At 42.5% G+C, this 25,484-nt stretch overlaps 3 protein-coding genes across 7 annotated transcripts in view; 2 read left to right on the plus strand and 1 right to left on the minus strand.

Annotated features, from left to right (window-relative positions):
• Positions 1-7,725, minus strand: part of mdn1 (midasin AAA ATPase 1) — a 55,411-nt gene extending 47,686 nt beyond the window's left edge. For both annotated transcript variants that reach the window (XM_023347220.1, XM_023347219.1), the window contains exons 1-13: positions 7,449-7,725; positions 6,657-6,883; positions 6,316-6,540; positions 4,992-5,099; positions 4,661-4,856; positions 4,372-4,581; positions 4,017-4,148; positions 3,810-3,913; positions 3,384-3,498; positions 3,054-3,223; positions 603-684; positions 355-450; positions 2-114 (exon numbers count right to left, since the gene is read on the minus strand). In XM_023347220.1, coding sequence (XP_023202988.1) covers positions 2-114; positions 355-450; positions 603-684; positions 3,054-3,223; positions 3,384-3,498; positions 3,810-3,913; positions 4,017-4,148; positions 4,372-4,581; positions 4,661-4,856; positions 4,992-5,099; positions 6,316-6,540; positions 6,657-6,883; positions 7,449-7,544 — 1,874 coding nt within the window. In that variant the 5' untranslated portion in view covers positions 7,545-7,725. The remainder of the gene's footprint in view (position 1; positions 115-354; positions 451-602; positions 685-3,053; positions 3,224-3,383; positions 3,499-3,809; positions 3,914-4,016; positions 4,149-4,371; positions 4,582-4,660; positions 4,857-4,991; positions 5,100-6,315; positions 6,541-6,656; positions 6,884-7,448) is intronic.
• A 70-nt stretch (positions 7,726-7,795) lies between these two features.
• casp8ap2 (caspase 8 associated protein 2) lies at positions 7,796-20,142 on the plus strand. 4 transcript variants are annotated; one of them, XM_023347968.1, is made up of 11 exons: positions 7,796-8,111; positions 8,992-9,048; positions 10,617-10,694; positions 10,953-11,053; positions 11,134-11,208; positions 11,501-11,616; positions 11,743-13,406; positions 13,464-14,129; positions 15,512-18,092; positions 19,107-19,206; positions 19,276-20,142. In XM_023347968.1, exons 1-11 carry the CDS (start codon positions 8,048-8,050, stop codon positions 19,336-19,338), a joined length of 5,565 nt encoding a protein of 1,854 aa, XP_023203736.1. In that variant the 5' UTR covers positions 7,796-8,047; the 3' UTR covers positions 19,339-20,142. The 4 variants fall into 4 exon arrangements, with proteins under 4 accessions (XP_023203736.1, XP_023203735.1, XP_023203737.1 ...); XM_023347967.1 differs by having other exon boundaries at positions 11,743-13,400; positions 13,458-14,129; XM_023347966.1 differs by having other exon boundaries at positions 7,799-7,885; positions 7,994-8,111; positions 11,743-14,129.
• A 1,586-nt stretch (positions 20,143-21,728) lies between these two features.
• On the plus strand, positions 21,729-25,162 carry gja10 (gap junction protein alpha 10). Its single transcript, XM_005813957.3, has 3 exons — positions 21,729-21,790; positions 21,873-23,318; positions 25,003-25,162. The coding sequence occupies exons 2-3, from the start codon at positions 21,894-21,896 to the stop codon at positions 25,039-25,041; spliced, it is 1,464 nt and encodes a 487-aa protein (XP_005814014.2). The 5' UTR covers positions 21,729-21,790; positions 21,873-21,893; the 3' UTR covers positions 25,042-25,162.
• The last annotated feature ends 322 nt before the right edge of the window (positions 25,163-25,484 follow it).

Here is a 25,484-nt window from a genome sequence, read left to right on the forward strand (position 1 = left end):
CACGGCCAGCTGCACGGTGTCGGCCTGCTGCCGAGGCAGAGTGACCCTGCCCACTGCAGCCTGCAGCTCCATCAGCGACACGCCGGGCTGATACAGCTGGCAGAAGTACTGAGCCTACACACACACACACACACACACACACACACGCACACACACACGCACACACACACACACACACACACACACACACACGCACACACACACACACACGCACACACACACACACACACACACACACACACACACACACACACAGGACAGCGGTCATTCTGACTCAATCAACTCCTCATCTTGACTTGTCTTTCTAAGGGTGATGCTTTTCTCCAAACAAAAACATCCTTCCAAAACAAATACCTTCTCATTGGAGATGTTCAGCTTACTTCCAATGATCTCAGCCATGCGCAGTCTGCTGGCAGGGCGGGACAGCATGGCTGTGAAGCAGTCAAGAGCCTGACAAGATAGACAGAAACATCAGTGTTTGATTTTGGGGACGATACCTGCAGATCTACTTTTTTATTTTATTTGGAGAAATTGTGGAGGTAACAGCTTTTTCAAGCTGACATGTTGAACAAAAGAATAAAAATAGGTCAAAGCATACTGACCTCTAAGAAGACTCGCTGTGCTGTGGCAGGGCAGGCGCTGTCAAAATTCACACTGATCCGCTCGCACCATTTCAGCAGGTCCCTGAACAGCAGGAACACACGGCAGCAGAAAAGATGAACTTCAGCATCCAACTGATGGGTGACAGTCTAGAGATGCACTGACCAATGAGTTCTTTCTGACTTGTTTGGAATAAATACAGTGGCTTTTGTCATGCAATTATTTGGATGGATAGAAAGACCATTATTAATAAAAAGTTTTCCCCCCTCAAATTCAAACTTCTTTTACATCATTTTAGCTTTTGCCTCATTTCCTATTAAAGAACAAATATCTTGGTCGAAGGAAAGTCACTGAAAAATCTAAATCTGCCAGAGGGATCAATAATTGTTGCCTCAACTGTATTTGAAGTCTGATCTGAGGTCCATCAAAGGACAAACACAATCGCTCATTCCCACAAACATATCAATAACATGTACGAAAAATTTAATTGAAAACAGAAATATGCTGTTCATACATAAGTGGAAATGTTCTTCTGGTTCTTCATACCTGAAGAACATTTCCAGGATTAGAGGAATAATGTCTCAGCAAGATCTAGAGAAACTCATTCATGAGTTTATCTTTAGTCACATCGGTTACTGCAGCAACATCTTCACAGGTCTGTCTAAAAAAAAATCAATCTTCCAGCTGTAGCTGATCCAGAGCGCTGCTGCTGGTGTTCTGACTAAAACCAGGAAGATAGAAAACATCCCACCAGCTCTAGAGTCCTTACAGTGAGAGAATAGACTTTAAAATACTGTTAATTTATAAATCACTGAACGGCTTAGCACCAAAATACATTAAAGATCTGCTGTTGTATCAACCTTCCAGACCTCTCAGGTCTTCTGGTTCTGCTCTGCTCTGCATCCCCAGAACCAGAACCAAACATGGCGAAGCAGCATTCAGCTTCTGTGCACCACAAATCTGGAACAAACTTCCAGAAAACTGAAAAACAGCTGAAACACTGAGTTCCTTTAAATCTAGACTAAAAACCCACCTGTTTAGCGTTGCTTTTGAAACATAATGACACATTAATAAACATTTTGATGTGTAATAATGGCACTAGACAAAGTGTAATGTTTACACAACAATGTGTTTTTATGATGTACAGAACTTTGAACTGTGTTGTTGCTGAAGTGTGCTATACAAATAAACTTGATTGATTGATTGAAAAGTTGTTGTTCTGGAAGAGAAAGCTGGAATTATGACCAGCAGATCCAGATGTGACCTGAATCTGCTGGTCACATCTGGATCTGACTTCAGTAAAGAGCTGCAGTAAATGTGTCATGGTCAGCAGCATGAACTTTAAATGACCCGAAACACTATGCATAACAATCACATGCATCTAAAAACTGAAATGATAAGCTGATGGGGAGTGAGTGAGTGAGTGAGTGAGTGAGTGCAGCAGGGATCCAGAGAAAGGGTGACTCCATCCCATCGTCCACAGAGCGGTTCAATCAATAAGGTATCGAACTCTGCAGCAGCAGAAAGCTAATTAAACCCGGAGAAGCTGAGCTTCAGTTTGTCTGGTAGATGTGCCTGGGGGGACGTCATGATGATTTTATAACATTATGACTAAGCCAGGATGTCAATATTTTAAGTGTATATACTTCTAAGGGAGCACCTATAAATCGACCGGCCGATAAATTGGTGAGATTTCCTTAATTTGGGGAGATCGTCATCAGTTGATACTTAGATGGGAAGCGGATCTTATCCACTGATTTTATCTAACTCTGTAAAGATCTGAACATCAGACATTGTCCTCTATTGCTCTGCAATAGAGTGAGGGCTGACTGTTACCAACAGGTCACACAAAAGTTAACAAGAGTCACCCACTGCTGTGAACTTAGCAACTTTGTTGCTATATTGAGGCCTCATCTATGCGCAGACACATATCTGGGAAAACAATACATTTTTGCGAGTCTTAGTCTTTCGTCCACACAAAAACTCAGTTTAATATCACTTGAAATTATTATTATTTATAAAAACTCCAATTATATAGTCTGCGACAAATAAAGAAACAATATGTCCACATACTTGCTTTGACGTAATTCCCAATCACCAATCTCTTATCATCGTTTATTAACTTTATATTCTAATAAGGCATTTGAAAGTAGTTCAACCTACAGTATATGTCTATACAAATTAACCTCCTGACACCAATCTGATAGGCTGATGAAGCCAATCAAATTGGTGCTGAGTGTTTTTAAAACCACGAGGCAGAGATATGTAAAAACCTGGCTACATGTAGACAAAGCCTCAGACTTTCAGACACACAACATAGTACTGGGCTTGTAAGTTTAGTGACTTTTTAACTCTGGATGGCGAATGGATGTAGAAGGCAAAGCAAAGTGAGGGCACATACAGGCACCAAGACTTAAAAGGTGGGGTGGGGTTGCTGGTTTAATGACCCTCACCTCATCGACAGAGCTCTCCCCTCCAGCGATGTACTTCTGTCCTCAGGCTTGTCCTGCTGTCCCTCTGTGCTGGTGTCCACCTCAGAGTGTCTCTCACCGGTCAGCTGGCAGTAGATGTCCAGCAGACGGTCTGACACCACTGCCAACATGGGGTACCTGTGGATGAGCACCTGCAGACAGGGGACAGGTTGAGCTGGGAACAGACAACAGACACCTCTGGAATCACTATACGGTAACCTATAGCACTGCTGTATGACCAGGGTCAGTATATGTAAGTGAAGCAGCATTAAATGTGCTGTTGCTACAGACAGTGAAACTCTCCACACTCACCTTCTTGAGTTCTGCGTGGGACATGTTACGCATCTGCAGCTTGGTCCAGAACTTGTCCAGCAGTGCTGCATGAGAGTTCTGAGGCTTGTGCCAGTTGCCACCACTGCAGTACATCCTGCAAGTCCACAGTAACACTCACATGAACTCCTGCATAGCAACTCACACAATCTGCACTTCTAACTTCAACTAGAACGTCGTCTATTTCAAACAGATTGGGGTTATTTCTGTTAACTTGTTCAGAACCATCAGCCAGTAACCTGAATGTCCCAAATAGTTTTGGCTGACGTTGCCTAGGGGAGTTAGTTTTTACCATTTTTAAAATAATTTAAAAAAACAAGTAAAAAGAAGGAACTATTTGATTTCCAGACAAGTTCTGCATTTCTACTTCAAGCCAAGCTATAAAGACTGCTGTATTTATATTCTTACCTTCTGGTTGCAAAGAACTGGAATCCAGGAGCAACCTCGATGCAATCCTCCCGACCTGGAATCATCAACTTTTTATTCTCCATCAAAGGCAGGAGGACAGAAATCTGAAAAACACATTTAGCTTCATTTTGTGCAGCAAAAATGAACTTAAATCATTTTAATTTAATATAAATAATCGTCAAAAGCCAAAATATACTTTGAACTCACCACGTCCAGAGGTGCATGATCAATATCTTCCAGAAGGATCCAGAGGCCTTTAGAAACGGCCTGGGTTAGGGTTCCTGGCTGCCACACAAACTTCCCCGGTACATCAGTGCATCGGTACATTCCCAGCAGCATCTGCAAACCAAAACAACTGTTGCTGCTTCTTTTATTCCAGGGTGCTGTGCAGTTATTGTGGCATTTCGCTTTTTACAAAAGACTACAGACAAGCTGAAGAAAACAAGCCTAGAACAGCAGAAAGCTGAACAGGTGAACATGTATTGAAAGTGAACAGTGTGATGAGACACCCTGCTCCCTCTGCTGACAGGAAATGGTTGAGATGGAGCGTCATGTCTCCCACCTTGCTGTCAGTTTGATCCCCAAGCTGGACCTTGAGAATGTCTGAAGCGTTGGTATGTCCGGTGACGGCTGCCATGTGCTCCACCAGAGCAGTTTTCCCACAGCCAATCGGACCCTCCAGGAGCACAGGCTTTTGGGACGCCACGGCCAGAGCCAGCCTTCTCAGATTCTGGCAGGTTGACTCCACCAGCACCAGGTGGCTCGGCTTCACCTGAAAGCAGAGGCCAACATAGATAAAAACAGACCCTGAAAGGTGGGGCGTGGCTGTTTCTGTGCGGGGGATCACACACCTGCTCAGCCTGCTGCCGCGGAACCATCTTGGGTAGAATGACTCCACAGACTGCTACAACATTCTGGGACAGGTCCTCTGATACCACCTGACCTCTGGTGAACTTCTGGGCCAACTCCTGGTGCCACTTTACTGACCTCTGATTAGTTAATACCAGAGCTCTCTCCGCCTCCACCTGCTGACTCTCCTCCAGAGCTCTGAACCCACAGCACAAAGTGTAGAAAGCATCAGTTACCATGGAGTTCTGCTCTAATACAGGACACATGCAGTGAAACAAGGAGCCAGACAAAGTCATCTGACAGCAATAAGGCAGAAAACAAATCTATACATACTTCATTTTCATGTGCAGAATTTCATCACTCGACAGCACTTTCCTCAGGAAGATGGCTTTCTGATTATCAGTCATGTGGCAGACAAGAGCTAAACACTGAGCCGTGGACCTGTTGGGAAAAATCTGTTTAATAAGAGAAAAGGGAAGAGTCTGGGCCAGCACCAGTGTAGGCTTAATTTATACTAAATGCATCAAACAAGGAGGATCATTTCAAATTCACAAGTTTCATGTGATGTCTCTGGGGCCTTTGGGTTACAAAGCCTGACCTGGTTTCCATAGATACAACTGTGATGTGGTAAACTTCTGCTACACAAATCATCCATCTCAGCCCAGCATCACCATATCCTCAGTTTGACTCTGCAACTCACTGCTCTGCTGAAGATCATGAAACCTGCATGCTGGTGACCTAACCCTAACCCTACATCTTGTGATTTATTTTGTTATTGTCTTGTACATCCATATTTGTAACCTGTCCAGGGACTACAGATGTGAATTAGCTTTTGCTATGATCTGTTACAGCGCATCAAACGGTGACATTCATGTAAATTGTCCTTTTCTAAATACAGTTTATGAATACTACTATTACTAAGCTACAACAGCAAAGTGAACTTAGCAAATTTGTCACTATATTTAATGAATTTTCAAAAAAGAAAATAAGTATCAGCAAGCCAGGGTTTTTAAAGATTGTGATTGCCCAGAAAACTGTAAAGAGTTCAACCAAAAATAATTTTCAGAGCCCATAGGGCTGAAGTCATTTATTGGATTATTGAAATAATCATCAGCTTATCTGGTAATCCACTAATAAAAACAACATGTTCAGAGTGGTAATTAGGTCAAAGCTGTACTAAACATACATACATTTTGCTTTTGATATAAGAACACTTCTGTCTACAAAATGTTTTCCCCAAAACTTATTAGTGGCATAGTTTAGTTTCACCTGTTCAAATTCATCAAAGGAATGCTATGTTAATGCATTTTAGGCAATAAAATATTTTCTTATTTCAAAAGAAGTTTAATTATCTATTTATTTGCATCTTTTGGTGTATTTTCTAATATTGCATAAAAAAGGCTCAAATGGTTAAAGGAAAAGTCTGTAGAAAATGTCAATATTTTTATCCAATTAAGTGATTTTCAGAATAATCGATTCCTAAAATAATTGTTAGTAGCAACTTGAGAACTCGTACTTGAAAAGCACTCGTAAATGTTCTCAATCAGAAAAAAAGAACAAACATGCAGATACAGGTGCCAAAGACACTTCCACCAATAAAATGAGGCGTGATTAAGGACTTAACCACTAGAAGTGTAAGGCTAAAGAAGCTCCATACCCTCGAACCATGACATCACTGGTGAGTAGCTGTGAAACACAGGGACTCCAGTCCCACAGCATCCGAAACTTAGCACAGTCACTTTGGAGGAAGCGCAGGGTGGCAGCCATGAGGTCGCGGAGCTTCATCCTCCTGGGGCCGTACTGGACCGCAGACGACTGTTCGCTGGTGAAAAACAGCCTCTGGAACACTGGCGGGGCACTGCTGAAGTACCTCACAGCGAACCTTTGATGGAAGAGGATAACGATTATTCAGCAGTATCAGTAATGTCAAGTTAGATGGAAGTTTACATCAGGCTGCAAGGCGTGAAGCAGATGGAGGACGTGACAGACATCACTTACGCATGCGCATCAGGACTGATGCTGAGGAGTCTACTGAGGGCCACACACAGGCGCTCATGGAAGTCATGGTTGATTCTGCCACCAGCTTTGACCCTCTCTGCGTTGCGCTCCAGGAGGTCCAGGACCAGCGGCCGGACATGACGCGCAATCAGCAGAGTGTAATCCTTCTCCAAGAGGAGCTGAGCCAAACACTCCAGAATGCTCTGTCTGTCCTGCTGGCTCCAGATCTGCAGAGAGAGCGGGTTGGGTTGGATGTTACCATCAGGTTCATGGCTTAACGAGGCAAAGGGAAGTGCATCACATATAGTTGCAAGAACTAACTGTTTAGTTCTTTGCTAACATAACTGCAAATCAGTCAATCACATCGCAGCAACTCATAGCATTCAGGCATCTAGGCTTGATGTAGTGAGCATCAGACTGAGGGACGAAGAAGATTCAAGGGACTTTGTACATTGCATGGTTGTTGAGCTTTCAGAAACTGAAGTTTTAATGGCCAAAGCGCTCTCAGGGTTACAGAGATGACAGAAAAGCAACCATAGCTCCAAAATAACCATGACATGCAGAACAGCAGGTGACTGAGCAGTCCCCAAATCCACAGCTGGGCTAAGAACATGGAATGTTTCTGATACCTTAAAAGGAGAGAGTGTGGGAGGGTTCAACACGGTAATAGCAAGGTATATCTAATAAAGTGGCCGGTGATGAGTCTAGATCACATCTCCCCCATGGTTCAGGACAACCTCTGATATATTATGGAAACAATAAAACACACTCATAACGCTATCAGCTGCTCACCTGCTTGGACAGATACTGGCTGATCTGGTTGTGACTCTTCTCCACATGTCTGGATATGATGGCCAGAGATGACAAACTCACTTCTAGATTTTCCATCACTGGGTCACGAGCAAGTTCTAATAAAAACAAGCGCACGCGCTTTATGGACACCTTCCTAAACGTGTAAACAATAAATTAAAGCAAAGCGCGAGGGTCATCACGAGCTCCTGTAACAAAACACAAAAACACGTTTCCACTACTGCTATTAAAATCCACATGTGAGGTGAAGTATGACTGTTTCCGGGTGGACTTCCGCTCCTCCGCCCTCTCTCTGTGTCGCCTGTTGATGACGCACCGGATAGCGTGTCACCAGCAAGTTGAGCAGCTTGTTCTCTCCAGCCGTCCGCCAGCCTGGCTCATCTACTGCTGCTTGCCGCTCTCCGCTGCTCTGGTTGGGGGTAGGAAATGCGGAACGCCAGAGAGCTTCGTGGCTTTCTGTAGAGTTGGAGTCTGTGAGCTTGTCAGACTTTGAAAAGTTTTTTTTTCCTGTTGGAATCTGACAACAGTGCGTCGCCTGCCCTGGTAGCAGACCGCGGGAAAATGTCGTTACTTCCTGTCTAATGAAGTGTTGGCGCGACTTTGGTCTTGGAAATATCAACAAGGCACAGAGGAAAACTCAGGCAAGTAAGGCAGACATTCCAGGGATGGTTTCGGCCAATGTTTTAGTGGGTTTTTGGCTCAGTTCAGAAGGCTCAAGGATTTTTTTGTGCTGTGCTGCGACCGTAATTGCTAACGGTGGCTTTGTGACTAAACCTGGTTTTGTTAGTGATAATTTATATCACTAAATTATCATTATTAGTACGAACATTTACAGGTCAATATTTAGCTGATATGTTTATGTTAAGGGAAGGATTTCCTTGCTATATGACAGCAACGTTCCGTTCTGGAAACCTTAGCAACAACAAAGCTGCTTTACGGTAACGGATCCCGGAGAATCTCATCTGTTTACAGTCAGGCCCGTCATCTGCAGCTTCTGAACCTGCATGGAACCTCACACCTGCTAATACTGGAAAACTGAGCTTTCTTCCATGAACGATGTCTGAGAGTCATGGTAGGAAGGAAAGGGCAAACTAAACTCCACAATTACTTACAAATACTATGAAATACTTGAGAAACTATGAAAAACAGATCCCACCTTGTCACGATTTATTAAACAACAAAACAGATTAAGAAAGTCAAAAAGCTGTCATTAAATTGAAATCTTGTAGAGCCACCCTGAATGTAATTATTTTTCTTTTTTGGGAGGGATTTTGTCCAACACTACTTGTGTTTATTATGGAAACAGTTTGCTGCTCTCAGCCTTCCAGCCGGAGCCCAGACTCTCCTGGTTGTTCCTCTCACCAGGCCAGAACCTGTCAGGCTCCAGAGCGGTTTGCTCCTGCAGCTGTGCTTTACTGACTCTGTGGAGGATCTTAAACACCGTTTTATTGTACAAGATTGTACAATTCTTTAACAATTCTCAACAGTTTTTGGTTAATAATGGCTTTTTGTTTCTCATTACTAGGTTCTCGCAAAGAAGCAGAGCAGATTGAAAGGATGGAGACGTTTGATGCCTCTGATTGTAAGTCTCAGCTGGTTTTTCCCAAGGATTGTTGTGATATTTTTAAGTTATTGGGATGAATAAAGTACTTCTATTCTGTTATTGGTACTGAACAGATATAAATCTATAAACAGTTTGGTTTCTGTCAAGATGAAAGAGCGGACTAAGCAGCACAAAAACCAACACAAAAAGTATCTCTTTCTGTGTTGGTCAGTAATTGAATTTTACATAATTGCCACTGTTAAATTTGTTTATTTGGTTCCTGATCTTTGGGAAATATTTCATTTGATTTGATGATTGTTATGAATATTGCCACGTTCTACAAACAAACCTGGCAATTAGTCTTGTTTTTGTCATTTATTGAAGGTTTAAAAATTACAGCAGAGGAAAAGTAAACTGATAAGTAGGGTCAAACAACCACTTATATTCTGCTTTTCCTCGCTCTATGCATCGGATTTACTCTACATGCAGACACGTCACCATGGCAACCCACACAACATCTCTGCTAACCCTCATTAGTTATTAGTGGGTTATTGTTTGAACTGTTTCTCAGTCCAACGCTCCAAAAAACATTTGTAAACAGCGTAACAGATAAATGCTATTGTGATGACATGCTGAGGGTGGAGTGGCAGTGCTAGAAGGAGGTTCTTAAAGAGACAGGTGCCTAATTTCAAGGTCTTATTCTGGGAATTTCTCTAAAATTTTATTTCACTATAGGACCGACACGTGAAACAACCGGGTGAGCCGAAGATGCCCTGCCTGTACTCACCGGGGGGCACTAATAACCCCCACTAATGAGGGTTATTAGTGGGTCTAATGAGGGTTATTAGTGGGTCTAATGCAGGCTAAGAGACTGAGCCCAAAAACCTTGGTCTCGGTTTGGTTGAATTGAACTCTGATGCGGTTCGAAAGCAGTGTGAATGCAAGCTGACCAGACACCGCTCCAAAAGTAGGAAGCTAACTACAGTGCAGTGCATTCCACTGCACTGTAGTTAGCTTCAGTGCAGTGGAGCTGCACTGAAGCTAACTACAGAGCAGTACCAATATATTCTGGTCAATATATTGCTCTCTACTGGGTAATGACTTACCTTCATTACATCACAAGGTGGTGCTGGCATTTGACCCAATTACTACAGACAAAAACAATGCAATTATTAGTATCCTGTGAGAAATATTTATTATTAAAAGCTTCTGTGCATGCAGGATGAAAACACAGTAGTCCATGTTTTGGTGCTGTTACTGCTTTAAATTAAAATTTCTGGGTTGGTGATAATCATCACAGCATACAGTGGGAGAACTGACATCCAGCTTATTGAGTTTCAGAAGGGGATGTTATAGCAATACAGTGGTTATTAAACATTTTAGAATCTCATTTTTATCAACTATTTCTTTTCCACTAACAACAATACACGATGGAAGTTCTGTATTTACCTCTCTTCCAAAATTTAAGAGGATTATTTAAATTCTTAGATGTTTCAGACAGAAAGTAGGCACATTTAGCATGACATATTTTTACAGTGCATAACTTAACCTACGCTCAGGCTATATTTTGTTCAAACCATTATTAAACCTCCTGTTCTTCCCCTCAGCGGTGGACCCCGGGGCTGATGAAGACTCTGTGGATATCTATGAAGGCCTGGATGCTGCTGGGGTTGGCAGCAACACTGGTAAAGGAATTCTTCCACTTCATTCTGTTTTGTAAGACATTGATAAATGTTTTGCAGGGTTTCCCCTATGCCTGTCGCATTAACAAATAAATCAATTCATCAGATGATAAATTGAAATGAACTTGATAATTGTGATTTTCATGATTTATCAAGTACATTTATCAAGGGCAAGTAAAGCAAGGTGGCCCACCAGGCTTAGATTATGCTGGGGGGAACCCTGAAACATGTTTTACTGCATGTTCTGCTCTTGCTTTACAGAAAAGTGGCCTTCTGTTGGTTCTGGGCTGAAAGACTCACTGGATCTTTATGAGGATATAGTGGCAGAGGAACAGAACAACAGGGAGACATCATACACCGAGGTAACAAGCTACAGTCACCTGTTCAGCTGCAGGTCCTCCTCTTCAGGACCAGTCATCTCACTTTCTTTTTTTCTCTGCAGTTAAAATCCAGATTTGAAGCAACCCAAAATCAAATCAAAGAGCTGCACAGAAGACTACAGCAGATGGAAACACAGGTTTGTTTCAGCAAGTATTTTTGCAAGAAGATTGAGCGAATATTTGTAAATCATAATGTGTAATAAGGTCTTACTCAAAACACATATGTAACCATGTTATTTTAGTTTATTTGTTCAGTTTGTTTTTCAACCGAGTTCCCCAGGTTAAATGTCACATTAAAGTTGACAATTTTGTGAAATGATTCATTTTGGTCTAATTTTTCCCACAAAAAGTCAACATTTTAAAAAGTGTGTGGTCTTTATGATCATAAGATAATTATTAATGACATTGTTTTGTTTCTTCCATGGACAGAATACTGGCTTGAGCAGTGAGAACAATCGTCTTAAGAAGAACATCTCTGCACTTTTACGAACAGCAAGGCAAGAAATCATTCGGAAAGATGCTGAGATCAAGCAGCTGACTCAGCAGTGAGTGTTACTTTATAAACACATGGAAACAGAATGTGCTCTAGACTAGCACCCTGGGATGGACATTGACATTTTTAAATTCATATGTAATTTTCTCTAATAAGTAGCATTTGTTGTTTTTTGTAGGGTCCAAAAATTTCATCATCATCATCATCATCATCAGCCTCAGCTAAAACAAGCCCAGGATCCACGTTCATCTTTTCGAGCCTCCTCCAGCTGTTCCTCAACAAGAACACTTCCACTACCTTCTTCTCTTCCTATTGTTCCTCGTCCTCATCATCATCCTCCTCATTTTGCTCCTCTTATTAGTTCCCAGTTTGAGGAGGAGCCTCCTCCAGCAGATACTCCTCAACCTACCTCAAAGGAAACTTGTCATTTCAGCAGATCCATGAAGTCCTCAACTCATAATTGCTCAAAAAGACATGAAACAGCTGAAAAACTGCCTGGAGTAGAGGGGTGCACTTCCAGAGATAGAGAGGTCAAAGGTCAAAGTAATAAACTGCCTGAATCAGCAGAAAGGAAGCTTAGAGACTGTTCCCATCATAATAAGGACTCAGAGCAAAAGCAAGCTCACAAAGAAGACAAAGACACTAGAAAAGGATTTGACTCCCAGTCTCACAAAAATAAGAAATACCAAAATGTTGGGAGACACTGCCGATCAGACGGAGCTAAAACTTCTTCACAAGAACATCTCCACTCTGTAGCTTCCTCTGAACACAGAAGAGAAGGCAGGAAAATTCAGAGAACAGATAAAGCCAGCTCTATAGAGCATGCTAAAGTTTCTGATCAGCAGTCAGGAGGGAGCTGCAGCCCAGAGTCCAGAAAAATCCCCAGAGGTCACAAATATGATAGTTGGTCCAATCCAAAGAACAAGAGAAGCTCCTCTCCAGATCAGTCCACTAAGTGCTGCAGTGATGGCAGTAGAGAACGGGAAAGGAGCAGACAGAGAGACCATCAGAGAAGTGTGGACAGACGGTGCGAGGATGAAATCAGGAGCAGGCATCACAGAAGAAGCAGTCAGAAAGAGAGCAGCAGAGACCGGGAGAAGCACAGAGATAAACAGACTGGGAAGGCTGATGGATCCAAGGAAGGACGACGGGAAACGAAACCTAGAGATGTGAAAAGATCCTTTGAAGAACCCAGCCCAGAAGCAAATACTTCTGTAAACGACAACAACTCAAACAGGAAGTTGTGTTTTATGGAAACACTGAATCTAACTCTTTCACCAATCAAAAAGTACACGACGCCCAGAGATAGCAGCCTAGAGGAACCGCTAAGACTAGAGGGTGATGATGAGGAAAACTCCCAGCCTAACCTAGACAACATGTGTGTCATTGATGAGGTAGATGGAGGTGAGCTAGGATCAGAACCAGGACCAGGACACGCTGAAGAGCAAGCCTTGGAGGAGCTCAAAGCGCCACGTAACCAGACGTCCAACTTGGAAGACGTAGAGGAAGATGGCAACAATGGAGCTGAATCCCAAGGGAGACCCCTGGCTGTCCTCATTAGCTCCCTCTGGAGGCCACCCCAGGGTCCAGCAGACACAACCAAACTCCACACAGCAGCAGGGGAAAACCTGAAACATCCTGAGGAACCGCTGGAGCTGATCTCCAACACCTGGATAACTGAAAGAGGTCAGCTGGAGGTCACAAAGAGCTCCCAGCCCAGCAACACAAATCCACAAATCCTGGAGCAACACAGCAGCTCTGAAGCACCAACCTCTGAGGTTCAACATGCTGCAGCTGCTGATGAACATGCAGATCCACATGCACATGCAGCTCAACATGAACATGCTGCAGCTGCTGATGAACATGCAGATCCACATGCACATGCAGCTCAACATGAACATGATGCAGCTGCTGATGAACATGCTGCAGCTGATTCAGGTGAAGCTCCTGCTCCACCCAGACTCTCCCAGAGTACAGTCAGTGAAGCTGCAGCTTCAGCTCAGCCAGACGACACACACGGTACTGAAGAGGTATATGAGGAAGCCAGACTCAGAGATAGGTGGGGTCACCAGGCTGCGTCCCCTGGTACAAGCCTACCATCCTCTACCAGTGTTACCATGGACAACCATCCTGTTGGCCAACCACAAAGCTATAAAGATTTGGATTCAGTGTCCAGCACTATCTGTCTGACCTCACTTCCTCAGAAGGGGCTGAGTCTGACCGAGGACATTTGTGCGATGACCCAGACAGACACAGACCCCAGGACCTCCAGCTCCCAGCCCAGCTCCTCTGTAGACTGCATTGGGGTATCCAAGGTCAGCAGGACCACAGAAGAGTTCAGCCCCGCCACAGTTACCCCTAAGAAGTTTTGCAGCCAGGACTGTAAAAAAGAGCTGTCCACTTCTGTGTCGCTGCCTCATGATGAAGACTCCATGATGCACACCCTGAGCAACCTGAAGAGGATTCCTGAGGTCATCAGCCCCCTGAGGAGCCCGGCACAGACGGCCAAGAGAGGTGTCCTCCATGTCCACAGCAAGCTGGGACACGTGAAGAGTCTTCAGAAAGGTATAGCCTGCCTGGTAACCAGATGGTCCTAGTAGCCCTGTCCTTCAGTCCCATAGGCTTTATCTGGCATGTAAAGCTAGATTCATGTGGACATGGCACCAACATGTCCTGAACATTTATTCTGGGGTGTTTTGAGCTGAGTTAGTTAAAAAAGTATATATTTTAATACCCCTCACTGAAAACCACAAAGTTCTACTGTTTTTCACATGGAGCCCCATTTCCTCATGTCTTCATTGTGAGGGAGAGGGTAGCAGGTGGCAGCTGTAATCACATGAAAGGGTCTGGAATATTTGCTCCTGCTGTTTGAAGCTGCAAGCTGGAGTGGACAGGTTTTGATTTAATTTCTTATTTTGTTAATATCTATATTGCTTTCCATTTTGATGGTGACTTTTAACCTTAACCACATCTAATCTGTATTCTTTTTCCTATTGTTAAACACTGTTTTTTGAGTTCCTAAACACGTTCTCATTCAGAAGTACACTGCTCAAAAAAATAAAGGGAACACTTAAACAGGTGCTTAACACTTAAAGTGTTCCCTTTATTTTTTTGAGCAGTATATAATAGAGTAGAAGCAGCCTTTATTGTCCCACAAAAGGGAAATTCAGGTATAACAGCACAAAAACTGTTAAAAACAATATATAAAAACAAGATTAACAATAGAAATAACAATATACTGTACAAGCATAAAAAAAGACAAATACCGTGAGCCATTAGATCCTTGTTCTTCAGGACTAGATCCCAACTTGTCATTTTATTTCCCAATACAAGCATCAATCATAATGAAGTGATGAATCATGGGAAGACAGATTTGTACTTGCATGTCAGTAATACCATACAAACATAATGGAAATTAAATTTAGAAAACTAAGTTGGAGAAAGTCTGGAATATGATAAGTGAGGTGGGCTCTCTGGATCTTTGTTCAGTGATGTAGCTTTGAGAAAAAAATCAGTGAGTGTCAGCAGGTTGCCAGCTGTTTTACTATAGAGGACTTGTCACTAAAGACTCGGATTCAGTGTCCAGCACTATCTGTTAAACCCAGACAGTTAAAACCCTCTTTGTCTTTGTGCTGACACTGACCTGTTGTATTGTCTTCTTTAGTTCTCTCACATTGAACTTGTTGGGTTATAGTGATTTATGTAGTAAACTGAACAGGATTATGGTCTTGGTCTCTCTGGACTTTGTTGAGTTAAATTTAGAGACAATAATTCATCCCTCAACATGTGTAAAATACCTGAAAATGATATTGACTTTGTTGCACCATAACCTGCCACTGATTGCCACGACTGTAAGGCTCTGGTGTTCCTGAATCTCTTCACTTAGTCTTGGATGTCTTGAATATTATTGTTGCATATACTGACAGTTCCTTTACCTTTCTGTCCAGAATTTTCCACCTCTGCTGCTGAGACCAACTTGATGAAGTTGGATGTTAATAAAGAGAACAAATATCCAGGTTCTCCTGCTAACCGAGGAGCACAGGACATGGTGAACATGGAGTCTGAGCAGATTTCAAGCCCTTTTGACACCGAACTGGAAGAAGGGGAAATTTTAAGCGAGAGTGATGAGGCAACTTCTAGTTCTCCTGTTCCTGCCACCAAGAGGGCAAAGTTAACGGAACCAGTCAGGAATAAACCCAGCCTCCAGTCTTCTTCAAGAAGAAAACCTGAAGAACAGCGGGTTGCTTCTAAAGAACCTCTTGATTCAGCTGCTGTCTCTACGCAAAGTCCCAGGAGTCGTTTTAAAACTGTTTGCCCATCAGCAAGCAAAGCATCTTTTTCGACTGTAGAGGAAATAATGGAAACATTCAAGATGGTTCGCACGGAGATGCGGAAAAAATACATGAAGCTTCATAAAACCTTTCCTAAAAAAAGCTTTTGGGGTGTGATGGACAATTTTCAGAAGTCTTTTTTAGAGTTTGTGGACGGTGCTCACTTTGGCCAGATATGCAGCGATGCCGAGGAGCTGAAGTCCAAGCTGAGGAAACTAATTACGTCTGTGTTTAGCAAAGTGCTTAATAATGGCATAGTGAAACGCATTTTTGAACAGCAAGCAGTCAATCTAAAGCAAAAGTTGTGGGACTTTGTAGATGTCCAAGTGGACTACTTGCTCATGGACATCCAGACAACACTGAAGAGCCTCTGCCAAGCTGTCCGGATTCCCACTGAAGACAAGAGGCCCGGTGGACAGGGGACCGAGCCTCAGCAGGCTTCAGTGAAGAAGCCGCTGTGTAAACAGAACAAGTCCCACCCCCCTAACTCCAGCCTGGGCCGGACCAAGTCATGTGCAGTAGTCCCTTACAGAACCGGACTAGGCAGCAGAGGTAAAGACATCCGTATGTCATTCACAGAAAAAGATGGCGCCTCTCATATACATCCTCCAGGACGCGTAAACACACAAACTACGGTCAACTTCCTGTCCGACAGCAACGCTGCCTTGTCTCCAGACAAAACTAAGATGGTAATCCCTCAGAACGGCTCTGTGATCGATAGAACAGACTTTGAGCTGCTTACTGAGCAACAAGCATCCAGTTTGACATTCAATTTGGTCAGAGACTCTCAGATGGGAGAAATATTCAAGTGTCTTCTCCAAGGATCAGACTTGTTAGAAAGCACAGGGATGTGTGGAGACAACACTGCCTGGGCTGTTGGGACCCCAAGGAAGGATGGAGAGAGATTTCTCAACTTTGCCACACCATCAAAGTTCCTCTCACCATCCAAGTCCGATACTTCAGCCAGACTCATTGCTACCTGGTCCACCATTTCACCCAGACGGAGGTCATCCCCATGCATCAAAACCCCCATCCCCCTCCACCCAGCCTTGTTCGATGAAAGTTGCCTCCTGGAGGTTCCGTCTGGAAACAGAGCGCTGCTGCAGGGCAGCTTGGCAACAGAGAAATACTCCATTCTAGCTGAAGATCTGGCTGTCTCCCTGACGATTCCATCTCCTCTTAAATCTGACAGCCACCTCAGCTTCCTCCAGCCAGCAGGCGTTGGAATCCATGTGGTGTCCACCCCAGACAGCGTTATCAGCGCACACATAAGTGAGGATGCTCTGCTGGATGGGGAAGACGCTACGGAGCAGGACATCCACCTGGCCCTGGACAACTCCAGCTGCAGCTCCAGAGACAGCACCACCTCCCAAACGCCTGGCAGCACTCTGTTCTTCAAGCCTGACGTTCCTATGCAGGCACTGGTGATGGAGAAGTCCAATGATCACTTCATCGTAAAGATTCGACAGATGAATGCGGCTGCAGAAGGCACACTAATAGCTGGAGAGCCGTTGAGGCAGACACTGATAGAAAAGAATCAGCAGCATGAAGAAGATGATGCCCAGGAACGTCTGAAGGTCGCTGGTCAGACAGAGAACAGCACTGAAAACCCAACTTCTGGATCACACACCCATGAACAGAGATGGACTCCAGGAACCAATCCATCCAACCCAAGACAAGACACTTCTACTCAGTCTGGGAAAACCACTCCTGAAACGGATCCATCAGATCCCAGTTCAAACATCAGTTCATCAACTTCCCACAGTACATTAGTCCCACATCCCAGTAGGACACAGCTCCAAGTAGAGGCAACTCCACCCAAATCATTCCCATTCCAGTCCCAGAAGCAAACCAGTCCCCCCAGTGCCACTTTAAGCCCAAACACTAAGACACCGTTCTATGACTCAGGCAGAGAGGAGACCACCGTGTCCGAGTCAGAAAAGAGTCTCACCATCGACACAAGCAGCTCATCAGAGAAAACCTCCAGGGACTGTGAACAGCTCCGGAAACGGAAAAGACGACAGGAAAAGCTGAAAGCCAAAAGATGTAAAAAGGAGGACAAGAGTCTGCAGGAGGTTTCTCCATCCAGGAAGAGTGACGAGGAGTTGAAACTTTCCCCAGCAGCTCTGTCCCCAAGCAGCCTGTCTGCCAAGAACATCATCAGGAAGAAGGGCGAGGTGGTGATGGCATGGACCAGGTCAGTAGCATGATTCACTGAAGTCACGTGGAAATAAAAGCACTTCTCGCATGACTTCAGTCCACTCATAGTCATACCACAGTCATGCCATCAATGGCTCTGTTAAAGTCTTGACATTCTGACACTTTTTATGTGGAAAAATGTATCATTTAGTTATAGCTTTTGATCATTTTCTGCTGGCTGAATAAATCACAAATTAAAGTTGGACAGGACATTAGAACGAAGCAAACCAGCTTTACATTCCAGTGTTTAATGTATCATTTTGTAATTGTGGTCATTAGAGGGCATTTCCTCTGACCCTGTTGGTTCCAGCACAGAGTCACTGATACTGAGTGACTGATACAAATGAGTTGATGTTGGTTTCTTTTTCTAGAAAGCTCATTGGGGAGGAGGGATGACTGGGAACTTAAAGATCTTAATGATTTTGGATGAACATCTTACTTTTATCATTTGGTTTTTATTTTATTTTTTATTCAATTTAACTTGGCTGCAGGTTAAAATTGCAGCCAAGTTTCAATCAGCTACATTTGATATATTTTAAATAACTGGATTGAATCGAGTTGACTATACAGTGCTGTTTAGGAAGAAAATAAATGCTTTTACTTTTGCACAGACAGATCATGTGTACATGTCTTGTTTTTAGCCTAATTTTATTTTTATCCAAGTTAAAACAAACATTTATATATTAACTACATAAAACCTCTATAAACAAATATTATTTGCATATTTGCTATTATCCTAAGTTCCATGTAGAACCCTTTTCAATGGACATAGATGGAATTAGAAGTTAAAGCAAAAGTTTTGCGTCTGTTGATTAGTTTTGCAAATTTATTTTCTGTTTCTGTTGTTCCTCCACTGCCTCATCCAGATGTTCCAGTTGAACTTAGATGTCAGTGTGAAACACTTTGACCTTTAAGCAGTATGCAGTACTGTTGGTCAAACAGAGCAAGTAGGCAAGTTTAAAGTTCCGATGGTGAAAGGATGCTCAGTCTCTTTTGCTCATCCTCTCCTCAGAGATGAAGATAGAGCCATTCTGATGTTCCTGAAGACCAAAGGAGCTTCACGGGAAACGTTCTCCACACTGTCTGAGAAACTAAACAAGCCGTCAGGCCAGGTGAGCAAGTCTTCAGTCTTCAGGGTTTTATTTAAGGTTTGCAGTTATTTACTGTTTGATGTTTTTCAGATTGCTCACAGGTTTTACCAGCTTATGAAGCTTTTTAAGAAGCAGGGGAAGATGGACATATGATTGTCCCAGTCTACAGACAGGGAGATCTCACCCACCTCAATACAATTAAACTCTAAATGCCTGTTAAATGGAAAGTTCTGGAGAGTCCTGAAGAGTTGGTTCAACACCAATGCTACGCTCCGTGGACTTCATTTTCAAACGACTGGAAGCATAATTGCTTCTTGTTGAGGAATTTCTTCTGTGTTGAACTGATTCATGGCTAATTAAAACAGAAAGCTAAAGGATATCTGATTTTTTGATTCATTGTCTGGAAATGGTTTTACTTTTGTGTTCATTTTTAACCAACTGAGACAGTTTTTTTGTTTTAAGCTCCTCTTACTGAAAATCCATGACAGTATCTGCATATTCCTTTTTCAATAGTATCAATTTGTACAGCAATCAAAACCATCTCAGGAGTATGTCTTCTAACGGACAGCTGGAAAATGTCCGTCTTCAGACTTGAAGTTAGTTTCCAGCTCAGGAAAGTTCCATGTTTTCCTGTTAGTGGATCACTTCTGGAAACTTGGAAGGATCACTCAGCAATAACTCATCTGCTGTCAAACAGATGGATTTGGTCATTATTGCAAACAATCTTTGTATGATGCTGGTCAACTAGCATTGGTGTTTCTAATGAAAACGTTTACATGTCCAATCAAGGCAGCAGAGAAGTATTATAAACGACTCAGATCAGCAGACTGTTCACACTGTTTCTGTGCCTTGATGGCATCTAGTTGAAATCATTTGATTATATAAATCAAAACAGAATGCATTATTATTCTTCATGTTGTACATATCCTTTTCTGAAAATAAAGTTTTATTTATTTATGCCTGTGTCAGATGGGAGGTTCTTTATAATGGATCTTTGTCTTTTTTTATGATGACATCCACTGAACAGAAAATGAATATATCTGCTCTCTGAACTCTACACATTAAATGTCATTTAAGAGGATTTTTTATAAAAAATTTTTTAGAAGCACATTGGTGAGGTCAAACACTGATGTTGGGAAAGAAGGCTTGGCTCACACTCGTCTCCAATTTATGACTGGTTTTCTATTAGGTGAAGTTCTTTGACACCAAACATGCTCAGTCACGTCTTTATAAGTCCTAAACATTGCTTCAGTAATGCACTTAGACTAGGCTGGAGCACTGAGTGAGCCATTTTATTGGGAATTACCACAGAATACAGCTACACTGACCTAGTGACCTGTAGAGTGTTTTTTACAAACTGCTGTCTGTGTGGTGACAGTATTGGACAAATAATCTGTGAAAAAAATCACACTGCTCATCCAGAAACAACCAATCAGAGTCAGGAGGTCTTAGCACTGTCTATCACATCAGTGTACATGCCGCTCAGTGTGCTAATGGTGGAGCAACAACTTATTGCAAAAAAACTATCTGCTGTCATTTGTGGCCATGCTAATTAGCCTGAGCATTCATGACAGGCGCCGCTGTGGGGAGGGAGCTGTAGCATAGCAGAGAGAAAGGAGGATGTGGTGAGCAGCGTGTACACCAGCATGATTGCAAGTGCTAAGACCCTCCTCCTAGCTCTGATTGGTTGTGTTTGAATGTGGTGTATTTCTGCAGATGGCAATAGAACCACAGGGAGGAGGCAGGGGAGCTTGATTTTTTCACAGACTGTCTAATATACTGTCATCTAAATCCACATGAGAACGACTTTGTAAAGGCTTTGGAATGGAACAGCAAAATTCCAAAACTAAATTGAACAGGCAGTCTGTGGGCTAACCTGGAGAAAGCTGTAGACAAGAAGTGAGAACAGATTTTTCTAGACAAGAGTGGGCAGATACTAACAAGTCAAGATGATGAAAGACTTTTAACAGTGAAGACTGAATTCTGATAAGGAATCACAAGGTATTCATTCAAGAGTGTGAACAAATGATTAAACTGACTTACATGTGATTTTCCCAGATTAATGGCCTTCATTCACTGTATTCAAACAGGAAGGGATGAGGAGGGTTTCATCCAGAAAGGCTCCAGATCAAGTTAGTGACGGCAGGGTCAAGGACCAAAGCCTGTGGATACTGAGTGCCTGAGCTGCTGCTGCTCTAAGTAACCTAACCTGCTGATATTCAAGATCCAGAGTAATGGAGAAACTTGTTGAATCTTTGTTGTTTTAGTCATGTTATAGTTCCCCTGGAGCCTAAGGAAGCCTGAAAGCTTTGGACAAAGCTGTATATTGACACCTTAGTCAGCGCTATTTCCAGTTTAGTGTCCTGATAAAAGTGTGGTAGGATGAAACTGACCTCGGGGCGTTGTAGGCCTGTGTGGAGGATCAATAGCTTCAAACTGGAGACCTAGTTAGCAGCAACATTGAAACAGAGTCGGCCACAGAGCACAGCGGGGTTTTAGCAGTCTTCAAGGGACAGCCAATGAGTCCTGATGTTGCTGCAGATGGATCATCTTTTTTGTAAGATCTTTATAATCAAATACACAAAGCAAGGTCTCTAGAAGACTGGTAAGTACAGCTTTTCCTTTGATATTTAAAACATTAACATAAAAGTCTTACAATACACGTTATCTTCTTTATTCACTCACAGCTACTAATAATGTGAGAGAAAATGGGGGACTGGAATTTGTTGGGGAGCATCTTAGAAGAGGTCCACGTTCATTCGACCATTGTGGGGAAAATCTGGCTCACCATCCTCTTTATCTTCCGGATGCTTGTACTTGGTGTTGCAGCAGAGGATGTTTGGGACGATGAGCAAAGCGAGTTTGTCTGCAACACAGAGCAGCCAGGCTGCAAGACTGTCTGCTACGACCAGGCTTTCCCTATCTCCCTCATACGCTACTGGGTCCTGCAGATCATCTTTGTGTCCTCTCCCTCACTGGTCTACATGGGCCATGCTCTGTATCGCCTGAGAACCCTTGAAAAAGAGAGGCACAGAAAGAAGGCCTGCCTGAAGGCAGAGCTGGAGGGGGCAGATGCTGACCAGGAGGACCACAAGAGAATCGAGCGGGAGCTCAGGAAGTTAGACGAACAGAAGAAAGTCAGGAAAGCTCCGCTCAGAGGATCATTGCTGCGCACGTATGTTTTTCATATCCTGACCAGGTCTGTGGTGGAGGTGGGTTTCATCATTGGTCAGTGTGCTCTTTTTGGCATTGGACTATCTCCTCTGTACAAGTGTGAGAGACTGCCGTGCCCCAACAGTGTTGACTGTTTTGTGTCGAGGCCTACAGAGAAAAATATTTTCATGGTGTTCATGCTTGTCATTGCCGGAGTGTCTTTGTTTCTCAACCTTCTGGAGATTTTCCATCTGGGTGTGAAGAAGATCAAGCAAATCCTTTATGGATACAAATATGGAGATGATGACAGTGTCTGCAGGTCAAAGAAAAATTCTATAGTGCAGCAGATTTGTGTTCTCACTAACTCCTCACCACAAAGGCTGATCCAGCTAACTCAAGTTGCCAGTCCTGTTACATCAGATCCTTACAAGGATGCTCAAAGAGATGTGCTGCCTTGTAACTTGGTTGCAGCAGGTTGCCAGAATACAGAAGGCATGAACATCTCACAGCAGCGTCCTGCACAGACGTTCCGGCCGAGCCAAGGTGACATCCAGCTTTTGAGACAACTGGGGGCTGTGGAGCGGCGGCACACTCTGGAGAACAGAAAACCGTCCTTCAGCAGCGATGAGTCAAACGGACCTCATTGCTTGGGCAAGCCTCACTATGCAGGACCGCGAGCAACGCTGGTGGCCAGCCACATTGAGATCCCAGCTGCCCTGAGGATCCCTCAGAGGAAGCAGAGTAAAGTCAGTGTCTGCAAGGAACTCAGTGACATGAGTGATTCTCCAGAGAGCGACCACTATCCCACAGCCAGGAAGTGCAGCTTTATGTCCCGAGGACTGTCAGAGGCCAAGCTTGCCAGTCCGTCTGACAGCGACGCCTCTCAGAGTGGAACAGATACCGAGGCCCAGCACTTCAACCAGGGGGAAAGCCCAGTGATGACCCCACCACCCCCTGCCTCTGGGAGGAGGATGTCCATGGTAAAAACACATTCCTTCTAGTGAAAACTGTAGCACCCTATATTACGCTTAACCTGCTATAATGCTGAAAATGTTTTTTTTGTTTTTTTTTGCTGATGCAATAAAACTACTCATATTTGATTCAGTGAAGTCGAAGAAAGAGATTTTACAACAGGACACCCAGGCCGGTCCTGGTTCTTAGCCCAGAGCATTTCATGATGATGACACATCATAATAGATGATGTTATGATTTACTGGTACAAAAGAAATGTCTCAGTTGATAAGCAAAATGATATATATATATAAAAAACTTTACTCATAAGTCCTATGAAGAGAAGGCAACACCAAAACAAATCTCTGCCATGGAAAATCAGCCCAAAACTTACCAAGTCATACAGTAAATCTGTGAAAACTGTGCTGTTGTCTAATTTTGTGTGGAGGGTATTTAGATATAGATCTGATGCACAATGCTCCAGTCAAATCTTCAAACAAGACCACCTAAATATGTATGAGTTAGGTCAGCAGCATGAGCTCCACCACCATGCACACAGGAGCATTATTTAACTGAGAAAAATAGTGACCAGCACAAAATTGTGTTTTGTGCATCAGAGAAGTTTGAGATTTAGATTCATATCCATCTCCGTCTGAACAATATGTTTATTAATGCATATCTCACCAGTACTACAAGTCAAACATTTCAGATAAAGGATGTCTGAACTTTTTCAACCATTCAGTTGTATTTAGTATGCTCAAAATTACTGACTGGACACACCACCTGATTATCAGGAAATAAAAATCAAATAGTTTTCCATCTCAGTTATTGTTTTATGATCACTTGCCTGATGAGGTTTGATATTAAATAACATTAGCTAAAGGATTATGTTTAGCACTGAAGAGAGAACAAGTTCTGCACACTTATGGAAAACAAACAACTTCTCTCCAAAATATAAAAGAATGTATTAACAAAATTTTATTTCTATATTTATTAACAAGATACAGTTCAAAATTAATTATCAGGTGGTGAAGCATAAAACTCACTAATTTAGTAATACTGAACTAAACTACTAGAAGTAAAAATGAAAGAACAATGAAAAACCACCAGAATAAATAAGAATAAATTCAATAACCAATTAAATAATGGAGTAATATCACAGTTCAGAATGAGTATGTAATTTAGTACCAAGAAATAATTTGGAATGAGGACAAATTAACTTTAAACTAAATCAAATTCAGCTTAAGACTAAATTGAGAACAACACTTTGTATGTGTTCAGCAGTTCACCATGCTTAGCAGAAGTGAAGATAAAAACATTTTGCAAAGTAATGTTTCATGAACTAATTTGCTAAGAGGTTGATACAACAACAGCATATCTTTAATGTATTTTAGTGCTAAACCATTCAGTGATTTATAAATTAACAGTATTTTAAAGTCTATTCTCTCACTGTAAGGACTCTAGAACTGGTGTGATGTTTTCTATCTTCCTGGTTTTAGTCAGAACACCAGCAGCAGCGCTCTGGATCAGCTGCAGCTGGAGGTTTGATTTTTCTTTAGGCAGACCTGTGAAGACATAACTCAAGATATACATTGTAGAGTAATGTATATGTTGAAAATATAGAAATATTAAGTCTTTTTAAAAAACTTTGAAATAAGAAAAGTCTACTTTTTGGATAACAAAAGACTAACCACAACTTTTTTTTTCTTTCAGAGCATGATTCTAGAGTTGTCTTCAATCATGAAGAAGTGAACCAGAAACATCCATGTTGGCGTGAGGCCAGAGGCACTGAGGACTTCTGTAGACATAAGCACTCACATCATGTTTCACCTCATTTCTAGTTTCAGTGTAACTTTCACCATCTGATGGTATTCACTCATACACTTAGAGTTTCTGTGTTTAGGTTTGTGGATCCAATCACTGATTCATTTGTGTCAATTCATGCATGGCTGGACATAAAGTGAGTCTCAACATCTTACATAGCAAAGATGTTGGATTACAGGATGTAACTAAGGACAGTGGGCAATGACAGAGAAATACAATAAAATTCTTTTGATAACATTTTCAGATACTATTTCTTTTCTTGTGCAGTACACACATCTAACTTATCCTTATATTTTTTGTTCTTTTTACAGAGAGGGGACATTATCACCAGCTACTGAGTCTGTGCATTAGTTAACCTTAACTTCATAGTA

Source organism: Xiphophorus maculatus, chromosome 15 (genome assembly GCF_002775205.1).
Source record: "Xiphophorus maculatus strain JP 163 A chromosome 15, X_maculatus-5.0-male, whole genome shotgun sequence".
NCBI classification, from domain to species: Eukaryota; Metazoa; Chordata; class Actinopteri; order Cyprinodontiformes; family Poeciliidae; genus Xiphophorus; species Xiphophorus maculatus.

What these genes read in the sequence shown, in the direction of transcription:
- casp8ap2 (XM_023347966.1), top strand. Translation starts at nt 8,048, where the DNA reads ATGAAGTGTTGGCGCGACTTTGGTCTTGGAAATATCAACAAGGCACAG. An exon ending in ACAGAGGAAAACTCAGGCAA is followed by an intron (nt 8,112 to 8,991) that starts GTAAGGCAGACA and finishes TCTCATTACTAG; the next exon opens with GTTCTCGCAAAGAAGCAGAG. An exon ending in TAAACAAGCCGTCAGGCCAG is followed by an intron (nt 19,207 to 19,275) that starts GTGAGCAAGTCT and finishes GATGTTTTTCAG; the next exon opens with ATTGCTCACAGGTTTTACCA.
- gja10 (XM_005813957.3), top strand. Translation starts at nt 21,894, where the DNA reads ATGGGGGACTGGAATTTGTTGGGGAGCATCTTAGAAGAGGTCCACGTT. An exon ending in CTGGGAGGAGGATGTCCATG is followed by an intron (nt 23,319 to 25,002) that starts GTAAAAACACAT and finishes TTTTTCTTTCAG; the next exon opens with AGCATGATTCTAGAGTTGTC.